Below are 25,457 nucleotides of genomic sequence, written 5' to 3' on the forward strand. Positions count from 1 at the left end.
AATGTTTCCACATGTATCGCTAATTGAACCCATTATACGGAACAGAAATTATAATTTGTCTTAAAACGCATCCATCTGTTAATATGTGCTAGTACAGAAATGGGCATTGGGGGAAATTCCCTGTATACCTTTTTTAAATGTGAAACCGAAGTAGTGCCTTAGACACGGGGAGGTCCGTCGTCTCTTTATGCTTCTTACGCCTGCTTGTAAAATCTGGTATTGCAGAATCAGTACATTTCCTGTTGTTTGAAGAGTTTAGAAGTAAGAAGCTGTATCTCATGTCAGCATGTCTTGTGCTTTTGCCTGGCTCATCCTTGTTCTCTCTCACACAGCCCTGGCTGGAAAAGGTTGGTACAAAATATATTATTTTCAGTCAGATCCTACTCCTGTGATTGTTGTTTCTAAATAACTATTTTAAATGCTGGGGGTTAATACTAAATACCGATGTAGAGAAATATATTTTGAAGAAGGATCTGTGTGTGTGTGCTTAAATTGGATTTCTCTGTCTCCTATAGGAGAGAACAGACTAGTGCGCCTAAAGGAAGGTGAATCTTTCACCATCAGCTGCAACCCCAGTATAAAGAAGCAAGAGTCCCTAATCCTGCGTGCCCGCCTGGATAAAGATGAGACCCAAGTGTTAAACCTTGATCTGAAAACAAAGACATTCACCACAATACCTGTACTTAAACACAGACTGAACTACACTGAGAATGGAGACCCTAACAATTTGTTGATCACCATTTCAAACCTGACGGTAGAGGACACAAAAATCTACTGGTGTGAATACATCCATTTTGATAATGTGTCTGGAAATATCCTCATGACAGACGATGGGGAGTCTGTCCTGCTGGTGGTGGACGGTACGTGTTCTGCTGCAGGTGTGTTTTGTTACTTTATTGTCAACGTCTGTCTCTCTGAGTTAATACTATAGCAAATAGACTTCTTAGGGTGATATGGAATTCCTCTTGGTTATGCTTGTATGTGTAAAATGTATGTATTCAAGGCCGGTGGCCCTATGGTTTTGGCCCTAAACCAAAGAAATGTATGGGGCCCTACAGGTTTCTGAACCAGTCCAAGGATGTGCACGAAGCATGAATGATGCCCACAAAAATGTGTATCTGTATGTATTGAGAGTGGTTTTATTCGGATCAAATTGTTTGTGAGAAAGCAAGGCATATGGTCACAGGCTGAGTGGGGGTTAATGACCCTACAATGACAGGTGACCATTTGAGATGGTCACCTTCTGGGGTTTATGACTTCCTGACTTGGATGGAGAAATAAGGGTCAGAGCAAACAAACTCTAGTTTAAAGTTGATCAAACATGGCCACTAAACTGGTTTGGCTTAACCCTTTCGTTTTTATTTGGCCACTGCACGACATTGAAACACGGGTTAGAGTCTGACACAGGCCTGGGATTTAGGTGCCTAAAGGCCCACATCGGTTTAACATTTTCAATTCATGTTTTCAAGCTTTGAAACAAAAGAATGAATAGTGAGGGGAGAAACGTGTTTTGGATTTTGCTGGTGACAGTTTTTTGGTGTGTCTTGGTTTGCCACAGCTACAGATCAATGTGATGCCACTAAGGCTTCATCTTTATGCTGGTATTTGCTCTTTGGGTTGGCCTCGATCTTCTGCACACTGCTCTTAATTGGCCTCATCGTCTACATCTGCCCCAAGGTAAGAAGTGTGTGTGTGTGTGTGTGTGCAGTGTGCACATATGTGGTAAGTGCCGGCTCAGCAGTCCATAATCGGACAGAAACTATCAGTGTTGTCGAGTTTGTTTGTGTGACTAATCCTCATGGCCTATTGTAATCTAACCTTTGTCAAGCCAGTACTACATTGTGGTCTTGAGTAACACAATACCATTGGTGTTGGAGGACTTGAAAGTGAAGCGTTCATGCAAAGTCAGCCATCTCAGATTCCATCTCGACTTACTCATCCAATAGGTGATAGGAAAGTATTTATCAAAACACCCCTGAGGAATGAATGCATTAGTTGTAGATTGGCTCCATCTGGTATGTAGTTACAGGTGTGTTGCAGGTCCAACGTGCAACACAAGACTTGACTCACCTGTGCCAATGTAGATTTCATGAGAAATTGGCACATAACAAATAATATAAGATTAGTTTAGGATATTGTTTATTATTCAGACCTAATTAGTGATAGATTCTCAATGAAGCAAAAAGCAGTGAAAACTTTGAAGACATATATTTGTATTTAATTCTACATTAAGCATCCCCTAGTGTATTATTGTTGATATATCTTTGTAATATGTTTTTTTTCGAAGATATGTAATAATTTTTCTGTTAATAATAAAATAAAACCTGTGCCAATGCACCTGTTAGGATATGTTATGACACACACAAAAACAAACATCTTCTGTTTTCCCTGAAAAAGGCCAGGCGGGCCAAGAAGACAGTGTCCCCAACTAGGACCAACGATGTCTACGAGGACATGCGGGCCACAATCAGACGTTAGAGATCATACTGGAGACATCTCAATGTCAGACAAACCCTTCAGTTGACTGGCGCAAAACAGTGGTTTAGCATTAACTATCAAAATCTTCCTCCAAAGTATGTTTCCATGTACTGAAGTCATCTAGGGTAATGGAGCATAGATGTGTCTGCAAATAAGGAAGCACGTGAAAGGAATTTAATGATCTGTATATGGCTTGTGTTTTGACACAGTGTATCTTTTCTCTGACTGAATATCTTGAATTTGTATTGACTGTATTGTTATTTTCTCAAAAACCATTATATGTTATACAATGGTTATATAACATATAATGGTTATATATGGAGTCAGGTGGCTGAGCGGTGAGGGAATCGAGCCAGTAATCGTAAGGTCGCCAGTTCGATTCCCGGCTGTGCCAAATGACGTTGTGTCCTTGGGAAAGGCGCTTCACCCTACTTTCCTTCGGGGGAATGTCCCTGTACTTACTGTAAGCCGCTCTGGATAAGAGCGTCTGCTAAATGTAAATATGGTACATAATATGTAAATATATAACCATAATATGTTATATAACCATATAAAAAAAAAAAATATATATATATTATTTTGTTTTCACCAAACTTAGTTTTTGGTCTGCCATCAAATGTAATCAGTAACAAAAGTACACAGCACAAGCACAGGACACACTAGGTTATTAAAGCACTTATCTGCATGTTAGAACTGTCACAGTACCCTCCTGCCATGCAGATGGCACAGGGTTGGGCTTCATTTAAGTCAACTCAGGCTTACTCAAAATGTCAAAATGCAAATTGGATGAATCTATTGCTTATTAACATGGGCTTTTTACTAGTTTTTTGTTCCCTCTCACCGTTTCATGAATAAATAATAATTACAGTTTTTCCTTTGTGGTTGTTGTGGTTGTCAGTTTTATGTTGGGTTTCCATGTTGTATGCCAGGTTAGGTTACAGTAGACTACTATATTATCAATGGACTCATAAATAGGCTGTAAAGATCAAGCTAATAGCTTCATAATGAAGAGAATTTCTTAAAATCATTACACATTTGGTATTATCAAGACCAGCAGACCATTGTCAATTACATTTACATTTATTCATTTAGCAGACGCTTTTATCCAAAGCGACTTCCAAGAGAGAGCTTTACAAAGTGCATAGGTCACTGATCATAACAACAAGATAGCCCAAAAACATCGCGAGTAGCCAAAACATGAAGCACACATTGTGAACAACCAAAGTAAGTGCCAAAGGGAAGAACCATAGGAGCATGTAGTTAAAGAAGTTACAATTAAACAACATGAACCGCTATAAGTGCAAGTGTACCTGTGGAAAAAAGCAAGCAACAGTAATAAAAACAATATATCACAGCGAGAACAAAAATTTAAAACAGTTACCACTAACCACAAGAGCAACAAGTCTCTAAGCAAGAGTCATTGTGATCCTTGAGGAAACTGACCTCGGGTCAAGCGAACCATTCGTAAGTACCGTTGTACTCCCGGAACAAGTGCGTCTTGAGCCTTTTCTTGAAGGTGGAGAGACAGTCAGTATCTCTGATGGAGGTGGGGAGTTGATTCCACCACTGGGGGGCCAGACAGGAGAAGAGCTTGTGTTGGGACCGGGCGGTCTTGAGCGGTGGGACCACCAGGCGGTTGTCTGAAGAAGACCGTAGGTGACGGGTGGGGGTGTAAAGCTGCAGGAGAGACTTGATGTAGACGGGTGCAGTCCCGTTCACTGCTCGGAAGGTCAATACCAGGGTCTTGAATCTGATACGGGCCATGATAGGTAGCCAGTGGAGAGAGATGAGGAGCGGGGTAACATGGGAGCGTCTGGGTAGATTGTAGACCAGGCGGGCCGCTGCGTTCTGAATCCTCTGAAGAGGGCGGGTTGCACATGCTGGGAGACCAGCGAGCAGCGAGTTGCAATAGTCCAACTTGGAGAGGACAAGTGCTTGGACTAGCAGCTGGGTGGAGTGCTCAGACAAGTATCTCCTGATCTTCCAGATGTTGTAGAGGGTGAATCTACACGACCGGGAGACCGCAGCAATGTGGGCCGTGAGGGAGAGCTCGTCGTCCATGGTAACCCCAAGGTTCCTGGCAGAGGATGAAGGGGTCACCGTCGCAGATCCCAGGGTGATTGAGAGATCGTGGGAGATGGAGGGTTTAGCCGGGATGATGAGAAGTTCTGTTTTGGCGAGGTTCAGCTGGAGGTGGTGCTCGGTCATCCAGGCGGAGATGTCTGTGAGGCAGGCCTCAATCCTAGCTGAGATCCCCGGATCGGTCGGGGGGAACGACAGGTACAGCTGCGTGTCGTCAGCGTAGCAGTGGTAGGAGAAGCCATGGGAGGTGATGATTGGTCCAAGTGAGGTGGTGTACAGAGAGAAGAGGAGGGGTCCAAGGACGGAGCCCTGTGGGACACCAGTGGAGAGCTGGCGAGGTCCTGACAGTTTGATGAGATCCACTGGAGTGCAGTGCCAGTGATGCCCATCTCAGAAAGTCTGGCGAGCAGGATCTGGTGGTTAACCGTATCAAACGTTGCAGAAAGGTCCAGCAGAATGATGACGGATGACCTGGAAGCCGCTCTGGCAGACTGGAGGGCAGTGGTGACTGAAAGGAGGGCAGTCTCTGTGGAGTGGCCAGTCTTGAAGCCCGATTGGTTGGGGTCAAGCAGGTTGTTCTGAGAGAGAAAGTTAGACAGTTGGTTAGACACAGCACGTTCAATTGTTTTTGAAAGGAAGGGTAACAGTGGTACCGGTCTGTAGTTCTGGAGGACGGCAGGGTTAAGGGAGGGTTTTTTGAGTACATAGATCAAACATTATTTTAAATGTATTGAGGTTTGTTTCACACTGGACAACCTTTTGTTGACTTAAAACATACAGTAAGTGTTGGTGTACGTATAAAAGACAAGTAAATATGTTTACTAGTCTTTTACTTTCGATCAAATACGAAGGTTTGTTTGACTTGCTTTTAGAGTTTGCTTTGATGCACCATCTGCCTGATTGGTATCCTGAGTTAACAAACTGACACAGCAAGTTAACCCAGGTCAAAAGCCGTGCTCAAATGCAGAAGAAAAATAGAGAAGAAATTATTCATTTACTTATCAAGAGTCAAGAGCCAATGTGCTAACTGTCAACATGTTTTGAGCAGAGGCAACTGTTTTGATGTACTTTCAAGGGCATGTGGTAAGAGTGGTCAGAGCTGTGAATTTGCCTGTGGACTTTTGAGTTTGCAGTGGGTTGCAAAGCATTGCTCGCTCATTGTTGGCGGAAGGTTTACACAAGGTGTAAAGATGCAGATATGTGTGTTCTGGAGTTTTTGTGCATGTGTGTAGGTTGAAGTGGCAGATGAAGACTTCCTGTACTCACAAGTTGACTGAGTTATAATCGAGAGGTTAAAGGAATGCTTTGTAGACCCCTTGAGTGGAAATGAGGGCATGTTATAGTTTCCACAACTGAAATGAGACATGTTTACCACACAGCATGCTGCAGAGAGCAGTCAACTTGCTGGTCCAACTGCTAGTCACTTCACAGTTCTGTAGTCAACTTTTATCTTGAACATATACACTACCAGAAAAATAGGTAACACAACAGGTTCTATAGAAATGTTCAATAATTATATAAAACCCAGGACACTACATTAGGCTACAATATGCAATTTCTCTTATATGGCTTTGATTACACTATCTGAAAATGAGAGCTAAAGCTATTTATATAAATCACTCTCTGCAGTTTCCATAGCTGAATACATACGTACAAGGGTTTACTCATGTGTCCCAGCATGTCTTAGCTTGTCTATATCAATAACTGTGAGTTGTGCTGAGCTATGTGAATCCAAAACGAGACAGCCTCACTACTAGTAAAAACAATGGTGTTGAACATACCAAGAAATCAGTTAGGCCTTTTCTCCATTTGTGTTGATTTGAGAAATGTGTTAGGTATGTGTTTTAACAGAACATTTTGGTGAAAATGTTATTAATATTTGTAAAACAACAGAAATTTTACTGTATTTTTAAGTAACAATATTTTGCTGTAATTTTAATGTAAATATATAAAATTACATTTTGCCATTGTCTTTCTATCTGTATTTCCTGGCCTTCAGAATTACATATAGTAAAAGTTATGCACAGTTGTGCATCTGTTTTGTCTTTTGAATGCATGCACTTTATGCTGAGGCTATTGTACACACATAAATCTCCACTGGGGGCTTGAGCCTTGTTGCCCAGGGCACAGAAAATTGTTAATCCAGCCCTGACTGCTGGCATAACATTGCATCAGCAAAGGGGTTTCTTAATGGATGAAATGCTGTCTAGCTAAGAGAACAACAATACTAAGTGGATACTTTCAGTATAGATCAGTTAATTTGGTTACATAAATTAATGTATTTACTGATGTCAAAACTGCCTGCACATTGAAAATGGACATGGGCACTATTTCTACCACTTTAGCCTCCTTGGTTGGTTTCTTGAGGCATGGCTATAGCGATCCACAAATAGGCATAGCCTACAACAGGAACAATGTTTGTACAAATGTAGTCTCCTCAGTCAGATGTTGTGTCTTATTATGCAAATGCAATACAGAAAATACAAGACAATTTTATAGCATCGCATATGACAAAGGAAAAAATACAAATGTTAATAGCAACACCCCTTAGGCAGAACTGTATGCAAGCTCTGTATGTTGCCTTATGCCTACAATTATGATAACTGGCTCAACCATTGTGCATGTAATGACTTCTGCTATGAACTAAATGTATAGATGTTTGTGGTGGTAAGACAATTTAACCAACATCATCATCGGCACTGTGCCCTATCTATACTTCCAGGAATCTCTGTGTGTGTGTTTCACTGGCATCTTAGTCATTGACTGCATCATGGGCACTGTGCACAAGTGAAATAAATACAAAAGAAAAGACCATGGTTCTTTTTCTAAAATGTGAATTACGATGAGCAGCTTATATTACTTTACAGATGGTTCTCTTGCAGATCTGCTAATTAAGTACTGTGACTGTCCTGGTCCACTTCAAAGAAAGATAGTTGAAGGAACACTGGGTAACTTACATCTACATTTAAATTACGTTTCTTTATTTTTTCACATCATCTGTGGAGCATCCTGCCTCCAATTCTGTTGCAAGCAATTCTCATAGGCCTGTCCAATATCAAAGCTGCTAAAATTTACCATACCAGGTTTTACCATGGATTACTGCTTTGCAATGCTTATTATATTACATTTCAGTCATCTCTGCCCTCTGGAGGTAGAATTTACATAATACTCCCCCTCTCTAAGACTCTGAATACAAAGCTTACATAGCTTGTTCAGTCTGCTGTAGACTGCGGACAGGTAGGGCATGGTGTGGTTATGATGCAAGAATGAGACTCGAAGTTACCTTGATAAAGGACACCACCTACTGTCTGCATAAACCACAGCCCTCTCATATACGGTAGGTGCTCCGCATTTTCTTCAAAGCCTACATAACAGTCTTGATAAGTCTCGACGAATCTTTTTTAAATCTGGATGAAAGGCTCCCGTCTCTTCTTCAGGGTCGTGATTCCATATCCCACCGCTGTCAAATTATTCAGATGTCAACATCTAATTTTTTTTGTAAAGAGCTATTATGAGCAGTGAGCACCTTGTTTGGAACACGTCATGCATTATTTTTCTGTAGGATCGGTAACAATCCATTGTAATCCATACTTTCCAGTGATAGGGGTAGTATAGACAACAATTAGAGATTTTGTTTAGAAAATGTTTCCTTTGACTGAATGTTACGATAAGGAGAATAGTTCATACATACCTTTGGTCAAAGATAATGGGGTTCATATTTGTGGAATAAAGCAATACACAGGGCTCTCAAGTTTTGAAGACAGGCAAGAGTGACATTCCCCCCCAAACCCCCCCCCCCCCCCCCCCCCACCAGGGGGTCAAAATTAATTAATTAATTGCTTTTTACCTGACATCTTTGAAAGGCAGCAATGATGAATGCATCCATGGCCAGGATATAATTATAAAATATGACATTATTTTAAAAGTGACCTATGACATCGACTATGCAAAACACATACAATTATTACGCGTATTTGGAAAGAGACGTTTATAATGTGACAATATGTCAGTCATCGTGTGATAACGAAAATATAACTAGGCCTATTATATGTATCAGACGAAATATTGCAAGCTCTGGCAAAGGTATCAGGCCTATGTTCATCCCGCACTGGGTTTAAACCTGCCACCTCTGACATTCCAAGCACCACCACTACCAACTACACCAACGAAAAGCTAGCTAACCGTCGACGCGGGTGGCCTGTTACATACCTGAGGAGTGAGTTTCACCGATACACACCGGCTACATCTATGAACTACTTGTTCTGAGCAGGTGTTGTCAGTGAACAGGCTGTAAAACTGTTGGTTAAGACTATCATGAAAAAACTGATGCTAATTATCTGGGAAACATTTTCTAACAGCAGTCAAGTTGTCATTGTTTGTGTCAAACAAGTTGTGAATTTGTTGTAACATTAAAACAGGATATCATGACTGTGCTCAAAGTGATGCTCGGGCTCCAGTGGTTTGCTCTGTAGGTGAACGAAACTTTTGGAAGACGTTGTAGCAGAATCACGTGAAAAATTACAGGATATGCTTTTTTTCCATTGGTTGTTGCATTAAATTTTACCCAGATACAATGGTGCTATTTTCCAATTGGCTATTGTATAGACCCTTTCTTTTTTTTGATTGGCTGATAAGTGGCAGGCTCGACTAAGAACTCCAGGGGAGACGCGCTTGATTCCTGCTGGTTCCATAGTGAGAGTGGCGCGGCCAGAGGAATTTTGGTTGGGTGCTGCGGCATATTAAATATATTATAAATATTTTTTTTCTGCGTGAGAAATACAATGTGTGGCGGGAGGGCGTGACAAAAGACCGAAATGAGTGACTGTCACGCTCAATGCGTGACACTTGAGAGCCCTGAATACGTCATGTAAAGATACAGTAAAGTTCGAATTTTGATTAAGTCCCTCCCCTGTTTAAGGGCGTGCGAGAGCGCAGGTGTAATTGTTTCCATTCCCAGGAGATATCCTTTGACTCCCGTCTACCATTTGTTGGCGGTAGATCAGAGAAACAAAAGCATTCCGAAATTTACCAAAATCCTCAAAGACGGTATTTTTTCCCGCGCCCAGGAGCATTAGGAAAGCATTGGAACTTTCCAGGATTGGCAGGGAAAGCGTGAAAAAGGAGCGCAGAGGTGTACCTGTGAAAGCTACGGATGTGAATGAATAGCCTTCTTGACAGCCACGGTGTTTATTAAATTAAAGTTGTTATTGTACTCTACTTGTTCCATTACCAAGAGGATAATGAAGAAATCGGGATATTCAGGTTGGTTTGCCATCATGCAATAAAGCAATTGGAGCGTGTGTGTGTGTGTGTGTGTGTGTGTGTGTGTGTGTGTGTGTGTGTGTGTGTGTGTGTGTGTGTGTGTGTGTGTGTGTGTGAGTATGTGAAAATGAAAGTGTTTGGTCTGGGTTCCCCTGGTTTTAATAGACCACAGGTTAAGGCATTTCCACACTGTAGATCCATGGTGGTATGGTTATGCGGTGCTACATGAGTATTTCACCTGTTACTCATTGACCTGCCACAGACAGAACTCAACGCTGCTGGGGGATTAGGTCATTAGGGTTTAAATCTACAGTTGGGTTCAGAAACTACTTGTAAACTATATATAATTCTATCCCTGTTGCCATCAAAGGATTTATAACTGGGCGTGGCAATATTGAAATACATGCTTTCTGTTTGGTTGACTCCAGATGGTCTACTGTAGATGTTAAAACGTCAAACTGTCTATTATTTATTTATCTACTTATCTTCAACTCAACTTTTTTGAATTCAGAATAAGTAGCGGAGTATAGAAAACCCCGTAGTGACCTCATCTAAACCCAGTGTCTTTGGTCCTTGAGCTCAAGCAAGTTGTATTGTTAAGCATTATTTACTGTCCCAAGTAGAAGGTTATATCCTAAGCAATGTTAAAACATGTATCAAGACAGTTGGTTGTAAATTCCTATGACCGACAGATACATAGCATAGCCGGAGGTGTGACAAGATTTACTGTTCGTCTTCCTTTTGAACAGGCCATCAACAATGTTATTCTCTGCTCTGTCATTGGTTGGGTGTGTCTATTCATTTACTATGCATGTGTTTTCTATGAGTTTACAATCCGTAAAATATGGCTGTTTCCACATACTTTATACTCTATGTTGTGATTGTGACTTAAATTGAGTAGGACTAGGTTCTGTGTTATGAACGGTGGACTGATAAAAGGCTTTATATACAAAAGTAAGAAACCCATCTGTACGTCTCTCTATCTTCATCCATCTGTCTGTTTATCCATCCATTAGTACATTCATTGTGTAATCCATCGGTCCACTCATCCGTCCATCCATCTATCCATCCATTCATTCATCCATCCTTCCAACAGTGACGTCCAGGTTGTTTCCGGTCCTCGTTCCTCCCTACATTCCCTCTCACCTCCATGTCTGAATGCCTCTCCTTCTGGCATCCATCGTCACATTTCACCTCTCATGATGCATCTCACTCAGGCATCAGAGGCCACCTCTGTTCACCTTCTTTACCTGCCGTTTTCGCTCCCCTAGCCCCCTCATCCCTAAACATCCTACTTTGAGTGGGAGCACACAAACCTCTCTGCAACATTCCGCCATTTCCCAACGGTCTTCCTGGTCTTTGTGTGTCGAAGCTCGTCAGGCTTTCCGTACAGAGCGCATGTCAGATCATGCCATGTCCCTGATCCCATTTCTCCCTCCTTCCAACGTGTGCAGGGCTGTCACATTCTGGGAATGCCTGTCAGAGCTGAGCTTTGGATATGGTGGAGACAGGATGTGGACTAATAACAAAGGCTTGGTGGACCTGTGTTTGATGATGGCCTCCTTTACGGGTGCGCTGTTTGGACTGACAACAGAGACCTGCTGTGTGGCTGACCCAGCAGGGGCGGGCCTCGCCCAGTTTGTAAGTGTGTGTGGGAGAGTATGAGTGTTTTTTGGATTGTAATATTAGTGCTACAAATCTATAGCAAATCTATGGCACTAAGTGCAATGGGTGCGCCTGTGTGTGTGTCTGTGTGTGTGTGTCTGGGTTCACTCATGCAGCCTTCCTAGTTCAGCCAGGTCAATGGAGTTGATCTCTGCCTTGTACGCCACTCCCTCAGCACTGTGGATCAATCAGTAACCTGCAGATGACTGAGAATCACTCACCCTCTCCTGAGAGCAGAACATACTCCTGCTCTCTCTTACGCTCACACATTATATAAATCATATATAAATATATACAGGGGATAAAACAGGTAATTATTTGCCAAGCCCAAAGAACTGTTTGATTTACTCATAAATGGATATGTGCTTTCATGTCTGACGCAAAACACACTACTACTTCAACTAGCTGACAAATTGTAAGCGCTGGCCTGCATTATGGCTTTTAACCTGTTTATATTCCAGAAAGGCTCTTATTTGAAGGTTTAAAGGTATTGTTAGATGGAACTTGAAAGTAAAACTATAAACCATGTTGAGACATATTTGCCCTCTCATCTTGTCAAGCATGTCTAGAATGTCCAAACCATCAATTTGACTCTGAGAGAGGCCTATGCTTAATGGACTACAGGTACTGTAACACACAGACACAAGCCTACACACACACACACACACACACACACACACACACACACACACACACACACACACACACACACACACACACACACACACACACACACACACATACACACTGACTCATACAGAGGAAATAGCTGTCCCCTGAAGTGCAGTGTTTGGTGTGTGGGGTCTTTCCCTCCAGTGGTGAGGTAGCTAGCATGGAGCCAGGTCTGAAGAGTCCACTCTATGTTTATCGTCTACTGGCTCAGGAATGCAGCTCTGTGATGATAGCCTCCTCTCTGGGGTGTGAAATGACACAGAGCCCAGCTAGCCTGTGCTCAGGGCTTGGGGACGAAGAAGAACCTGTTGAAGATAATACCCTACACACACACACAGTGCACACATATACACGCACGCACATAATGCAAGCATGGGCATTGTCAAACCAACACATTGTAAAGGCACAGAAGCCTGCACAAGTATTTCCTTTTTTAGACAAACACACACAATACACACAATTCTCTCATACCAGAATAGAGTCATTTGTATACTCATCTCTGATTCTTCAGTTTGAAATCCAGACAAACACTCATACTCTATCTTTAACCTTCAGAAACCCATGGCAACATGACTCTCTCTCTCTCTCTCTCTCTCTCTCTCTCTCTCTCTCTCTCTCTCTCTCTCTCTCTCTCTCTGTCTCTCTCTCTCTCCCCTTACCTGCGATATGAACCCAGGGCTCCATAGGGAGCTTCAAGCCCTCTAACTGACCTTGATGAACTTGCTTTAACTCACTCAGCTGTTTAAGTAGCAGCCAACACGGATGCAGATCTCTATCTATAACACCATTGTTTTATTCACTGCTCTTATTTCCTGCCCTGACATTTAACAGCATATTCCATACAGATGCTAATCACTGACGAGCATAATGTAGCTTGGACATGGACTTGTTTGTGAAGTGATGTTTAAAACAACTTCATAGTAGCTTGGTATCTAGTATTACCGAGTTACATGAATGACACTGATGAGTGAGAAATAGCCTCACATTAAATGCCTCAGGTTGTGATGGAAAAAAACAATTTGCTGGCGTCACTTCAATAAACATGAACAGGATCAATCTTCACCTGCCCATTTAGCCATTCAGATTAGCGCTAGGTTCCAGGGTCAGGGACAGGGCTAGGCTCTTTGTGTGGTCGGACCAGAGGAAAAACACATTCAGGTAAAATACCTTATCTAGGCTGTAAAAACACACATGAAAAATGACCGTCTTGCCACCTGACCCCCACCCTTCCACCCCAAGGCAGCCTGTCACAGGAGAGGTAGTGTGAAGGCATGCACAGTGTATGTGCAGCATACTCTCAAGGTGTAATGAGGGCCATAAAAACACAATGGACCAGATGGATGAGTTGCAACTAAGGGGGGGAGAAGAAGGGGGGTAAAGTTCCTGCTCTACTTTGCTCTCTTTACTCAAACAGTGACTAGCCTCCTTTACAAACACAGCCAATGTGATCTGGGGGCATAGAGTGGTTTGTGTCTGTTCTTTGTAGAGAGTTTGTGTGTGTGTATATGTCAAGGGGCGGCCCTCCTCCCCTCGCACTTCCCATGTTTACACTGCTGTCATCCAAAACCAATAACCAATCTCTTCACGTTTGTCGAGGCATGCACTTGACCGGTCTTGTTACTCGCACACAAGACACAGATTGCCGAAGAGCCCTTCTGTATTACAACAACCCCTATAGACCACACACTAGCTTAAAATACGGACTTTCATCTCTTGCTCACTAGTTCTTGGACAAAGCATTGTTTTCCTTCAAAATGTGAAACTTTTTTCCACACCATTCTCAAACTTTATAGTCTGACTACTTGGCAGCTTCATAAACCTGACATGACCAGATCAGTCTCTTCTGAGATGTACTGTGTGAGGAGGTGTGTGTAACACCTGTATCATAGCATGGTGGACAGGGAAATGGAACCGCACCTCTGTGTGATGTTGTGCACCGCCTGTGGCAGTACCACTCACCTGTTGGATCTTGTCTGGTGCCTCACACACACACGCACCCACACACACATCCTTTTGTTCCAGCTGCTTCATGGGTTCAACTCTGCGGTTCACTAGCCTTTTTTCCACTCAAGCTTCACAGCAGTTAAAGATTCCTCAAACACTTCCCAGCGTGTCAGTGTGTTTATCTCTGTCATGTCTTCATATGCCTCCGTATGAGGGGACATGCAGGACTTCAACACATTTTTTACTTGTACAACTACTAAAAATTGTTAAAAGCTAATTGCTCAGGCATGCATGTAAACCTCTACATGCAGTACATATACTACTGTCTCCTACAAGAAAAAGCATGCACAATGCTTACGTACATAGAGAACTGATGCTGTTGCATGTGATGACAAAAATATTCAAATTAATACAAATTCATTTTATATTAATTTATATAATAATATTCCTCCTTCCTAACAGACCCACAATACCGTGCTTATTATAGAACAATTCTTACTATTAAGAATGTATGTGTGTGTGTTTGGATTTTTTGTGTGTGCCTGTATGTGTTTGCATGTGCTTGTGTCTGTTCACCTTTTCACGTGGTGTATGTGCAAAACTGGATTGTATGCGCAGACTCGATTTTTGGGCTCTAAGAGTTGACAGCTTTGGCTTGCTTCGATACATTCTTTTCTCACAGCACTCAGCCATTCACTGACGCTGTCCTCATCTGTCCCCTGTGTACATATCGGACATGTAAACTCACCTCACCGCCTAGCTGAATGAGTGTATATTATAGAGGTGTCATACTGTTGGTTAGTTGTTAGTAGCAACCCCATCCCTACATAACTCAACATGATGGCCATTCATTATTGTGATTTAAAGGGATAATCTAGGGATAATTCTCCTACATAGCCTACTATTAAACAAGACTATGTATTTAAGCCTTGGTTAAGTACAGGAAGATGAATAATTGGGGCTATTTAACAAATTCAATGCACATCTGTGAATTGGATCACATTTCTGTGAATTGGATTACAAGTGTGTGTGTCACAGTTATAATGGACCTTTACACCACCCATGCAGGTTTGGATCTAAGCAAAATCTCGCACACAGAAAACCAGAAAGGGTCAATTTCACATTTACATTTAGTCATTTAGCAGACGCTCTTATCCAGAGCGACTTACAGTAAGTACAGGGACATTCCCCCCGAGGCAAGTAGGGTGAAATGCCTTGCCCAAGGACATAACGTCATTTTGCACGGCCGGGAATCGAACCAGCGACCTTCGGATTACTGCCGCAATTCCCTAACCACTCAGCCACCTGACTCCCCAATTTCACAAGTACTTCATTTCGAGGAACTAGTGCAGTGGCTGTGATGTGCTGCACATGCCTTGCGTCCTCTCCGGATCAAACTCAGAGAGGGAGACAACAAACAGGTGGCTTTCAGTGGTGTAAAATACAAACATTATGAGAAACGCTGTCCATGTGGCAGAACACTGCCCCCCGTCAGGATTGGGGAGTACTGGATTACAAGTAATCGGATTACTGTAATCTGATTACAAAATAATTGTAACTGTAATCCATTACTTTACTGGCCATATTTCTTTTATCGGATTACGGATACTTTTGAAAAATATTGAGGATTACTTCAATAGTCGATTTTCTTTTGAAAAATGTATCATTTTAATTGCAAAATTGGTTGTTTTATGATTGGCCATTTTCTCTGCGACGTTTCACTTTTGCTTAACAGACACACTAGCTTGTTAAAGCTTTGATCATGGCTGCCTAACAAAGTCAAAAGCAATCGCAAACATCATGTCGCACCAACACACTGCATTTTTCTACTGGTTTTTCAACCATTAATTTCTGTTCTAAGAAGTTCCAGGTTATGTAAACAAACTTCAACTGGTTATAAACCAAGTTTTGAAAGTAATCCAAAAGTAATGGAAAGTAAACATATACATTACTGAGTCTGGGTAATCCAAAAGTTACGTTACTGATTAGAATTGTGGATGGCTAACTAGTAACTGTAACGGATTACATTTAAAAAGTAACCTTCCCAACCCTGCCCTTGGTCTCTGTATGTGCAGTCTCTGATTGTTCTGGTTCTCGGTCCAAAGGGGTTCCAGGCATGGTTGTGTGGAGCCAGCGTCAGCTCAGACTCTTGACCCTCTTAGCTCCGATGGAGGCCTTAGGCTGGAGTAGAGGAAAAGGTCTGGCGTTTGCTAAGGTCTTCCACAAGACCAGATGTGAAGTTTGGGAAAGCAGTTTCACTTCTCTGCTGGCTGGAAGTGATAGGCTTTGTGTGTCAACCAAGGCAGACGCAGAGCAGATGATGAGAAAGAGGAAGTTGGAACTGTCTTCCTCAAAGAACCAAAATAAAGAGGTTCTTACTTTGCTTACTTTGTCTCTTTCACGCTTTGTTTCTTTTACATAAAACACAGGGAACATACACACACACCCACACACTCTCACACCCCTGCACACTCTCTTTCTCCCACTGCTGGTCATCTCACACAAAGATCAGGATGTGATTCAGCTCTGTGGAGTAGCAGTACAATCACACTGGCATAATTTCTGTTTACCTCGGCCACTTCCTGTCCTCCTTGATCAGTGGTCTGGCCTACCGCACAGAAGTCTATGACACACTGTGTTTCACTGCTGGACAATGACACACAGATTCTACCGTAGTTGGGGCAAGTACTGTCTTTGAATAAAAGGAAGTCCCACCATAAGGCCTCATTTGATGACTCAATGACTCATGGTTAGAGTCCCCCCCCTCTAAATATTTGAACCAGCTGTTGATCCCGTGAGTGTGTGTCTACAGAGTTTTTGAGTACTGCATTCCTGTTACTCACGCATCTACCAGGCCAGTCAAATAATCTAACCTTTAGTCACATCTGACCAATCATTTCAACCACTATCAGTTTCACCTTTTGACCTTTTAATCATGATGCTGTGCCACACACTAAGCCCTGTGCTCAGGTCCTGGGGCAAGATTCACCCCTGGTGCTTGAGGGGCCGGCAGGGAGGATAGTGGTACATTAGAGGGGCTGCACACTGGTGTTGATCCCAGTGTTTGTTTGGTTGGTTAAACATGCAATCTAAGTCTTTGGAAATTGGTGCCCCCATCTTTATGGTGCCTTCATGCGTCGCCTATACCAATAACCGGTTTTGCCTCTGCTCCAAGTCTATCCCTTACAAAATATGATGGTACATAGCCTTTCAAGCATGTTTTATTAGCTTCACATATATCATGTTGTCCTAGCTAGCTAAAACTAGCTCAATGCTACCAAAACATAGCTTCCTCCTGAGGTAAACATCCTCCAACAACTGAGCTTTCATGGCCAAGAATGATCTGGAACACTGTTGATTGGCATAGCCCTCATTCCTTGTAGAAGTACGGACTGTCAGCAAGCATTCCGGTGATTCCAGAGCTGCAGGTTATAATCTAAAACCACTATTGGCTGTCACAGGTTGTTGCCAGGGTCTGTGTTAGGTTATCAGACTGATGTCACCTCTCTGGGTTTGGGTGGTGTTTGTTGACATACCAGTACCTGGATTCAATTAGGAGGAGACACAGCCAAAAACACAATAATAGACTTGCGAGTGAGATGGAGTCAAATTCACTTGGATAAATGCAGTCTGTAATGTGTGCACATATGAAAAGATGTAATGAGAATTATACTGAGCAAGGAAATTATCCATATTTTTGGGTTTGTCATCTGTCTATCTCTCTTCCTCTGTTTCTCTGGCAGGTATTGCGAGGTCCACCAGTGGGAGGCTGAGGAGGACAGACAGTAAGGGGGAGGGCTCCTCGATCACCAGTCCCAGTAAGTCTTAGCCCTCCAACCATACATGTCATAACACTGTTGACCCGAGCCATCTACCATGGTTCAATCAAACTTGAAGCTGAACTGAAAGCTTTACCAGGGCCTTCACAGGTACGGTCCCCTACACTGTGGGACTGAAGGCTAAGACTTGATCTGTGGCTCTCAGAGAATCAGAAGGGAATGGATCACATGTACTCAGCAGTTGAGGATAAGAGAGATGGAGAGCAGAGCTTAGTTTTTGGGCGAGAATAAGCATGAGGAAAAGAGTCACATGGTGGAAGGAACATTTGGGTGTGCGTGTATGCATGTGTGTGTATGATTGTGTGTGTGTGTGTGTGTGTGTGTGTATGATTGTGTATGATTGTGTGTGTGTGTGTGTGTGTGTGTGTGAGTGTATGATTGTGCGTATGATTGTTTGTGTGTGTGTACAATTGTGTGTGTAAGTGTATATGAAAGTGTGTGTGCGGGTGTGTGTGTGATAATAGGGAAATTAGGCTGCAGTCTGTGGCAATAGCTCACCACTGAAGCATCTCCCTTCAGTGGGAAGAGCAAACTCCTTCTGCAGAATCAGCATTTAGAGTGAGGGGGGGAGGCAAACGTCTGGAGCTCTGGGACCCACACACACACACACACACACACACACACATACAGTACACACACACAAACATGTGTATGTGCACATGTCCTTGCAGGATATGCACTCATGCCACAGGAATCTGACAGGCGCTGAGGCAGACAGATACTGTATGCAAGCTAACAGACAGTTGAGGAGATACACACTGACAGACAGGGTTCTGGACAGACGACTGTGTGTGTTTGTGTGTGTGTGTGATTGCAAAGTATTTGTTCCTGTGTGAGTAAGAATCAGAATCAGAATTCGGTTTATTTGCCATGTATGTTATACAAACACGGAATTTACTGTGGCAGGGAGGTGCAAACACTAAACATATACGAATCTTAAATTAAGTAAGACTGTGTGTGTGTGTGTATTGTAGTGACAGACAGGCCGTGTTCGCAGGTAGACATGCAGGCTGAGAGACAGGAAGTGCTCAGGGCTGTGGATGAGGCTCAGCTTGTCAGCAGACCTGCCTGATGCTGACACTGGCCCACTGGAGGCTGTACTTATATATGTGAGAATGTGTGTGTATGTGTGTGTGAGAGAGAGAGAGAGAGAGAGAGAGAGAGAGAGAGAGAGAGAGAGAGAGAGAGAGAGAGAGTGCATGTTTGTGTATGTATTTGTGTTTGTGTGTGTGAAGCATTGTATGTCTCAGATCTAAGGAGAGGGTGAGGTTGGCCAAGGTGGGTAGGTGGGTAATGGATGTGCCCCACACACAACATTCGCAGGTAGGCAAGATTTATGAGGAGTTTTATTGGAACCTCAACACACACACACACCATCATACATGCTGAATACACAAATAGGGACATATACTTATCAACGAGCAGTACCTCAGAGCAGGGAGTAAACATACACAGACACATACACACACCAACACACACACACAGTGGCTGTATTGTCTGTCCCTGAGTGCCCTCAGGACACTGCTCCCTGTTTGAAGAGTCAGGAGACCCAGCACTGTGGGGAGCGAACAGTCACACGCCATTAAAACATCTCACTGCTCTGTGTTAATAGTGATTTAGTTCTCACTGTTTATTGGCTCCTTTTTACTCATTTTAGAGTTGGCTTTGGGAGGGAAACTTAATCAAGACAAAGAATGGGAGATGTTTCAGACCGGTGAGTCAGAAGCAGGCTTGTGTTAAATGTTCACTCTTTGAACACCCACGTACATGAGCACACACTGACGCAGAGAGACAGGCAGGCAGAAACACATGCACACACACACACACACACACACACACACACACGTACACAGACACACTCGGGTCTGAGAGGGAGGTAAGGACTGTGTTTTGCAACTCTACAGTTAAACAAATCTGGGCGTGTTTGATCACTGGCTCAGAGCTCCGTCGCTTGCCAAGAGGCCCTTGACCCCTGGCGGAGTGTGAGAGACGTGCCAAAGGTCAGGGTTCACCTGAGTTGCCTGAACAAAGAAGTGGCTGGATGCCAAAACACTTCGCAGACAAGGTGGCTTGTTCTCACTAATAGTCACCATGCAGAATTCACTATCAATAGCATTTCATTGGTCAGCTCTTAGAAACTCTTTCTGGGGAAGTCAGATCAATGTTCTTCCCTAGCTACCTCCCTTCCCTTTACTATTGTTTGAGTTTTAAACAGCTGATAGAAAGATAATTACCCTGGTATGTACATTCATACAGGATGACTTGTGGTATATAGCAACATGACCTTGCAGGGTTCCATTGAGCCAGACAAGAGCAATTAATCACCAATAAGTAATTTAACTGATTCTATGTGGTATTTTGACTCAGGTCAGCAAGTGGACAGACAAAATGATCATACGATGTTCTGAGGGGCTCTTGAGTCCGTGGAAGGAGCAGAGTTATTTTAGTCGAAGGAGTCCATATCACATGGTGCCAGAGTTGCTATTTTCAAGATACAATGCTGCTACAGTCTCAGAAGTCAGTTGAAGGGAAGAGGGGTAAACGAAGAAAGAGAAGGAGAAGGGACATAACAAGTGAGGAAGAAAGAACAACTAAAATCCCCCATATGATCAGCACATGGGCATGTCGTCACTCTGGATGCATTCATTAGAGACCAGACCGAAGGATTCAAACTGTGAAAAGGGAGAGAGGGGGAGCTAGAGAGAGGGAGAGAAAGAGAGGAATTGGGAGAGGGAACGAGGGACATAGTGGGAAGGGGAAACTGACTCAAAGAGAGCAAGAGAAAGAAGAGAGAGGGAGAAAGAGGCAGCGAGCAGAGACAGGGAGAGAGGAGAGAGAGAGAGAGAGAGAGAGAGAGACAGAGAGTGAGAGGGGGAAAGTCAGTCCACCAAAAAAAGAGAGGAGAGGAAATAAGCAGACGCTACATGAGGGTACGAAGGGAGTGCTCTGGATATGGAGGGGGACAAATTCTCAGGTAAGATATGGCTCCCCTGCCAAACCAGCCTCCTCTCCTGAGGGGACTCCTGGTGTCAGATGTTTGTGGCGTGCTTTCTGCTGCGGTGGAAGCAAGTTTTGGGCTTTCCCTCTGGTTATTTTCCACACTCCTAATTGTGTATTTGCTGACGAGTTGCTTTTGCCATTGAGCTCAGCAGGATCTTGGAGACTTTGTTTGCAGAGGGACAGTGGACCTGTCATGTCATGCTGTGTTTTGTCTGTCTGTCTGTCTCTGTGTCTGCCTGCCATAGACAGACAGACAGGCAGTCTATCTGTCTATGTCTCTCTACTTGTCTGTCTGTGTCTGCCTGTCTATCTGTCTGTCAGCCTGACTGTTTGTCTTGGTGTTTGTCTGTCTGCCTGTATGTCGACCTACCTGTCTGTCAGTGTATCTGTCTGCCTGCCTGTCTGTCTGCCTGTCTGTGTGTCTGCCTGTCTGTCTCTGGTCATGTATATACAGAATACAGGGACCGTTGAGGTGGGTGACAGGACAGTAGCACAGTACTGTGGCTTCCTCTGTTCTCTGTGGGTTCCTGTCTTTCTTTCTCTCTCCATCTCTCTGTTCTCATGTTCCTCTTTGGCGTGAAAACAGGAAAAGGGGTGTTTGAACAGTACTACTTTTGTCCCCCGCGACTCTGGTCGTGGCCAACACACACACACACACACACACACACCCACATAGAGTTGGGACAGAGAAGCACCATCCAGTTTCCAAGTGATCCTCACATTTTCCACCGTGTCCCATGTTGATGTGATTTCCCTCAGTGGAGCCCATAAGGTCTATCTGTCAACAGCGTGCATACTGGACGAATTAGAGTCAGTCTGTGAATGCATGCATGCTGTATGCTAAATCCATCAGTGGAGCCGCAGTGTCAGTCCCTTAATGGTGTTTTTATGAGTGTTTGTGGACTATTGTAAAGAAGGCTAAGTGTTGGCATGGAGGCTGTGTAATGGTTGTAACAGCTCGCAGACACAGTGCCCCTGCGTGGCTCGCTGTAGCACCTACTCAATGTCTGAACCCGGGTGAGATCACCAGCAAGTTTTTGTATGTGATGGTGGTGTCACGACCCCCCCCCCCTTCCCCCCCGCCATCCTCCATCCCTCCCTTCTCCTCTCTCCCAGAGTGGCCCCCCTGTCTCCAGGTGCTTCCTACTGGGAGCTGTGATGGCTTCTACAGCCCAATCAGAGAGAAAGAGAGAGTGTGTTTGTGTGTGCATGTGTGTGTGTGTGTGTGTGTGTGAGGGAGGGAACAGCTGAATGAAGAGAATCACAGTTCTACAGGCTGATATCTCCTTCTGTGACCTCCATCTGACCATCCCAGGAGCGGTTGCTATTGGGCTGCACGCATTAAAGACCACAACCATCCCAGAACGCAATCAATCTCACATTAGTCCTGCATCATCCTAATGGTATCTTGTCCTGTATGTGCATTGGGTTCATACATTTTGCCAAGTTGGATTTGACTGTTGTTCAGTGTCATATCTTTAAAATGTACTTGTTTTTTTTGTTTTTTTGCCCCCAGCTCCCCAGCCATCCCTGCAGACTCTCCATTTGGAATGGAAAGACCATACAATACTTGTTATTACCACAAGATGGGGGCATTTAGTTAGCAAACAAATTCCATCCAGCATCATAAACTCCTTTAATAGGGTCCTTTTTTCTCAAATTGCAGAGATAGTGTGTGAGAGGAAAGTTTCAAAGTCATGGTAGGTCTTTATCTGTCGGCCTTCTCCTTGTTTCTAGTCTCAGACTCTGTCTCTGACTATTTCGAGTACTCCAGAAGAGGTTTTATTGGGGAAATTGTGGGCAGAGCTACTTCCTGGTTGACTGTGTCTGGTGTTTTGGGTGGGTTACCATGGAGACGAGCTGAGTAGAACAATATGTGTCTGCCGCTGTGAGGCCGTCGAGGTCGGTGATTATAATGCTGGCCTGTTGACGTGCTAACAGTATTATTATGGAGGGGAAAGACATGGAAGAAGAAGAAAGGGGGAGAGAGAAAGGAGAGGAGAGGGAGAGAAGAAGAGAGGACTATTGCGAGCCACCCCTGATGGAGGACAGCTGCTCGCTCTCAGAGTCATTCCATCCCTATGTGTGAGGGATAACACAGACACACATACACACTCACACACCCACACACACACACATGCTGACATGTACATATGCACACTAGTGGGCCTTTTTGGACATACTATGTGTACAGGGGACACATATATGTATGCATGCTTGTCGTCTGACACACAATCTCTCTCTCCCTCACTCTCCCTCTCTCTCTCTCTTTCTATCTCTCTCTATCTGTCTCTTTCTCTCTCTCTGTGAAGCAGCCTGGAAGTGTGAGTGAGTGTGTGTGTGTGTGACTGTACAGTTTGCGTGGACACAGTTTTCCAGCAGGTGCTGTGTTTGATTAAGGTTTGGGTTTGTCAGGCCTGGCCTCATGCTGTGACTTTGCTTAAGGACAGCTGTGAGCGCAGCTGTGCATATGTGTGTGTTTTTCCATGTGTGTTTGGGTGGCGGGGGGTGGGGGACTTTCATGTGTATGTGTGAGTTGTGTGTCTACGTGTGCATGTGCCCGTGTAATATGCGTGCATGTCTGAGTGACTATGATCACGTACATTTAGATTCAAACTTACCACAGTAGTTTTCAGCTACATTGATCGTTGATGACAATCAGTGGAGATAAACCACAGCTCATTTGCCATCCATGGACCCTCATAGCTTAGCCACGCATGCGCCTTCTAGACAGGGCTCCAGACTAACTTGTTGCCTTGGTTGCACTGGTGCGCCTAACTTTTTTATTTAGGTGCACCAGCACAAAATTTACGTGCACCCACCTTTTTCCTTGCGTCGCCACAATTTCAAGGTCACCTTTTTATCACGCTCCATATACATTCATATATATTATGTAAATGATCTTAAACAAGAATAAGGTGTAGGTAAATATAGGCCTATTTTTTATTTGAAGCACAATCATACTGTAGCCTATATATATATATATAAATATTTTAAGTGCTTCACTGAGCTACCAAACTAAAACATTTTAAGCATTTCAAAATAGAAAGTGCTACTGTTTAAAAGTGCTTCCCTGAACTGAGACCTAACATTTTATGGCTCAAAGTCTTAGAGCAGGTCCCACCTTGCTGTCGCATGCCCTTCAGATGGCCAACACCTGTAATTTGGCCTTCTTGCCCTATGGCCTTGGCTAAATCATCTTGCCACACTCTCCCTAGCATCAAAATCCTAACTCCATGGGTTAGCTCCATGGCCCAGCTTCGTAACTCAGGGGTCCGCAATTCATTTTTACAAGGGGCCACATGAGAAACCTGAAATGTGTTGGAGGGCCTCATCAATTTGCTCACTATTCATTTTCTCCAATTGTAAAAAGCAGTAAAGTATATATTTTGATTAGCTGCTACTGGTTATCAGAAGAATAAGGATATTCTGTAAATATTTATATAAATAATTTAGATTTTGGTGTAGGTCAAATAGGAAAGATTATAGAAGTAATAAACAGTATAAACAGCAACAACAGTGTTTCATTTTATTTGTAACCAGTTAATCTTCACAAACACTGAAAAGTTGTTTTGCAGTATGTTAAAGATGTGGAATTGATCAACTTTATACAAAAAGCAATACGTTTTTTCAGTTCATTTTGTTCAGTGAGAGAAATCCAGTGGGCTTGAACAAGTGCATCGAAATCTGTCTGAATGTCTGAGGTGGATATGCGAAGGACAGCTGACAGGTAATGATCAGGGTCTGCTGTTCAACTAGCAAACCATCAGCCCGCGCCCACTGAATCAGTCAAGTTCTTATTATGTCCGCGTTAGTTTTTTCTTCTTCACAGCTTTCACTTTGACCTCAGTAAACAGATACTTAGAAGTCCATGTCTTGTTAAAAGTTAATCAGTGGCAAAGTTTTTCATTTTAGAGGGCTAACCAACAGCTAACTCTCCTGTCGGTGAGGTTGCGCAAGCGCACATATGTAAATCGCCTGATCACTGTAGTCTTTCAGGACTACATATTTACTACCGCTCAACACATTTATTTATTTTAAATTTTTGATTTACCTCACGCGGGCCGGATTGAGACAGCCTGTGGCCGGTTATGGCCCGCGGGCCATACAATGCCCAGGTCTGCTAAACTGACTCTCTGGTGCTCAGGTCGTAATTTCAATCACACAGCACGGAGCTACAGGAATATCTGAACCACAGCCAATCAGAGGCAAAGACCCGCCCCATCTCTGTCTCTGATTGGTTTAGACCACGATATGATCCAACCATGAGTGTCAGTTCCGTTTTAGGATAACAAACGCTTCGTTTGTGGAGAGACAGCGGATGCGAGGAGGTTAGGTGCACCGGTGCGACCTAGGAAAAAATTTAGTCGCACCCGTACACATTTTGGTCGCACTCTAGAGCCCTGCTAGGGAATATACGGTTTAGTACCGCACACTGCATAACACATGGTTTCACATGATTTCACCTTACTGGGATATTTCAGCTATTCATAATGGTAACAGTATTCTGTTTCT

The 25,457-nt window shown here is 43.4% G+C and overlaps 2 protein-coding genes across 5 annotated transcripts in view; both read left to right on the forward strand.

Annotated features, from left to right (window-relative positions):
• Positions 1-254: 254 nt before the first annotated feature.
• Positions 255-3,338, forward strand: LOC136940965 (uncharacterized). 3 transcript variants are annotated; one of them, XM_067233314.1, is made up of 4 exons: positions 255-347; positions 516-878; positions 1,559-1,677; positions 2,398-3,338. In XM_067233314.1, the coding sequence occupies exons 1-4, from the start codon at positions 287-289 to the stop codon at positions 2,476-2,478; spliced, it is 624 nt and encodes a 207-aa protein (XP_067089415.1). In that variant the 5' UTR covers positions 255-286; the 3' UTR covers positions 2,479-3,338. The 3 variants fall into 3 exon arrangements, with proteins under 3 accessions (XP_067089415.1, XP_067089414.1, XP_067089416.1); XM_067233313.1 differs by having other exon boundaries at positions 1,559-1,676; positions 2,391-3,338; XM_067233315.1 differs by having other exon boundaries at positions 516-860; positions 1,559-1,676; positions 2,391-3,338.
• A 6,002-nt stretch (positions 3,339-9,340) lies between these two features.
• Positions 9,341-25,457, forward strand: part of LOC136940600 (septin-9-like) — a 60,370-nt gene continuing 44,253 nt past the window's right edge. The window contains exons 1-2 of one of the 2 annotated variants that reach the window (XM_067232798.1): positions 9,341-9,822; positions 17,847-17,921. In XM_067232798.1, coding sequence (XP_067088899.1) covers positions 9,801-9,822; positions 17,847-17,921 — 97 coding nt within the window. In that variant the 5' untranslated portion in view covers positions 9,341-9,800. Of the gene's footprint in view, positions 9,823-17,846; positions 17,922-20,753; positions 20,917-25,457 lie in introns of those variants that run through there. The other variant, XM_067232801.1, reaches the window with a different exon arrangement.

This window comes from Osmerus mordax, chromosome 3, assembly GCF_038355195.1.
Source record: "Osmerus mordax isolate fOsmMor3 chromosome 3, fOsmMor3.pri, whole genome shotgun sequence".
NCBI classification, from domain to species: Eukaryota; Metazoa; Chordata; class Actinopteri; order Osmeriformes; family Osmeridae; genus Osmerus; species Osmerus mordax.

What these genes read in the sequence shown, in the direction of transcription:
- LOC136940965 (XM_067233313.1), top strand. Translation starts at nt 287, where the DNA reads ATGTCTTGTGCTTTTGCCTGGCTCATCCTTGTTCTCTCTCACACAGCC. An exon ending in CACAGCCCTGGCTGGAAAAG is followed by an intron (nt 348 to 515) that starts GTTGGTACAAAA and finishes TGTCTCCTATAG; the next exon opens with GAGAGAACAGACTAGTGCGC. An exon ending in ATCGTCTACATCTGCCCCAA is followed by an intron (nt 1,677 to 2,390) that starts GGTAAGAAGTGT and finishes TCTGTTTTCCCT; the next exon opens with GAAAAAGGCCAGGCGGGCCA.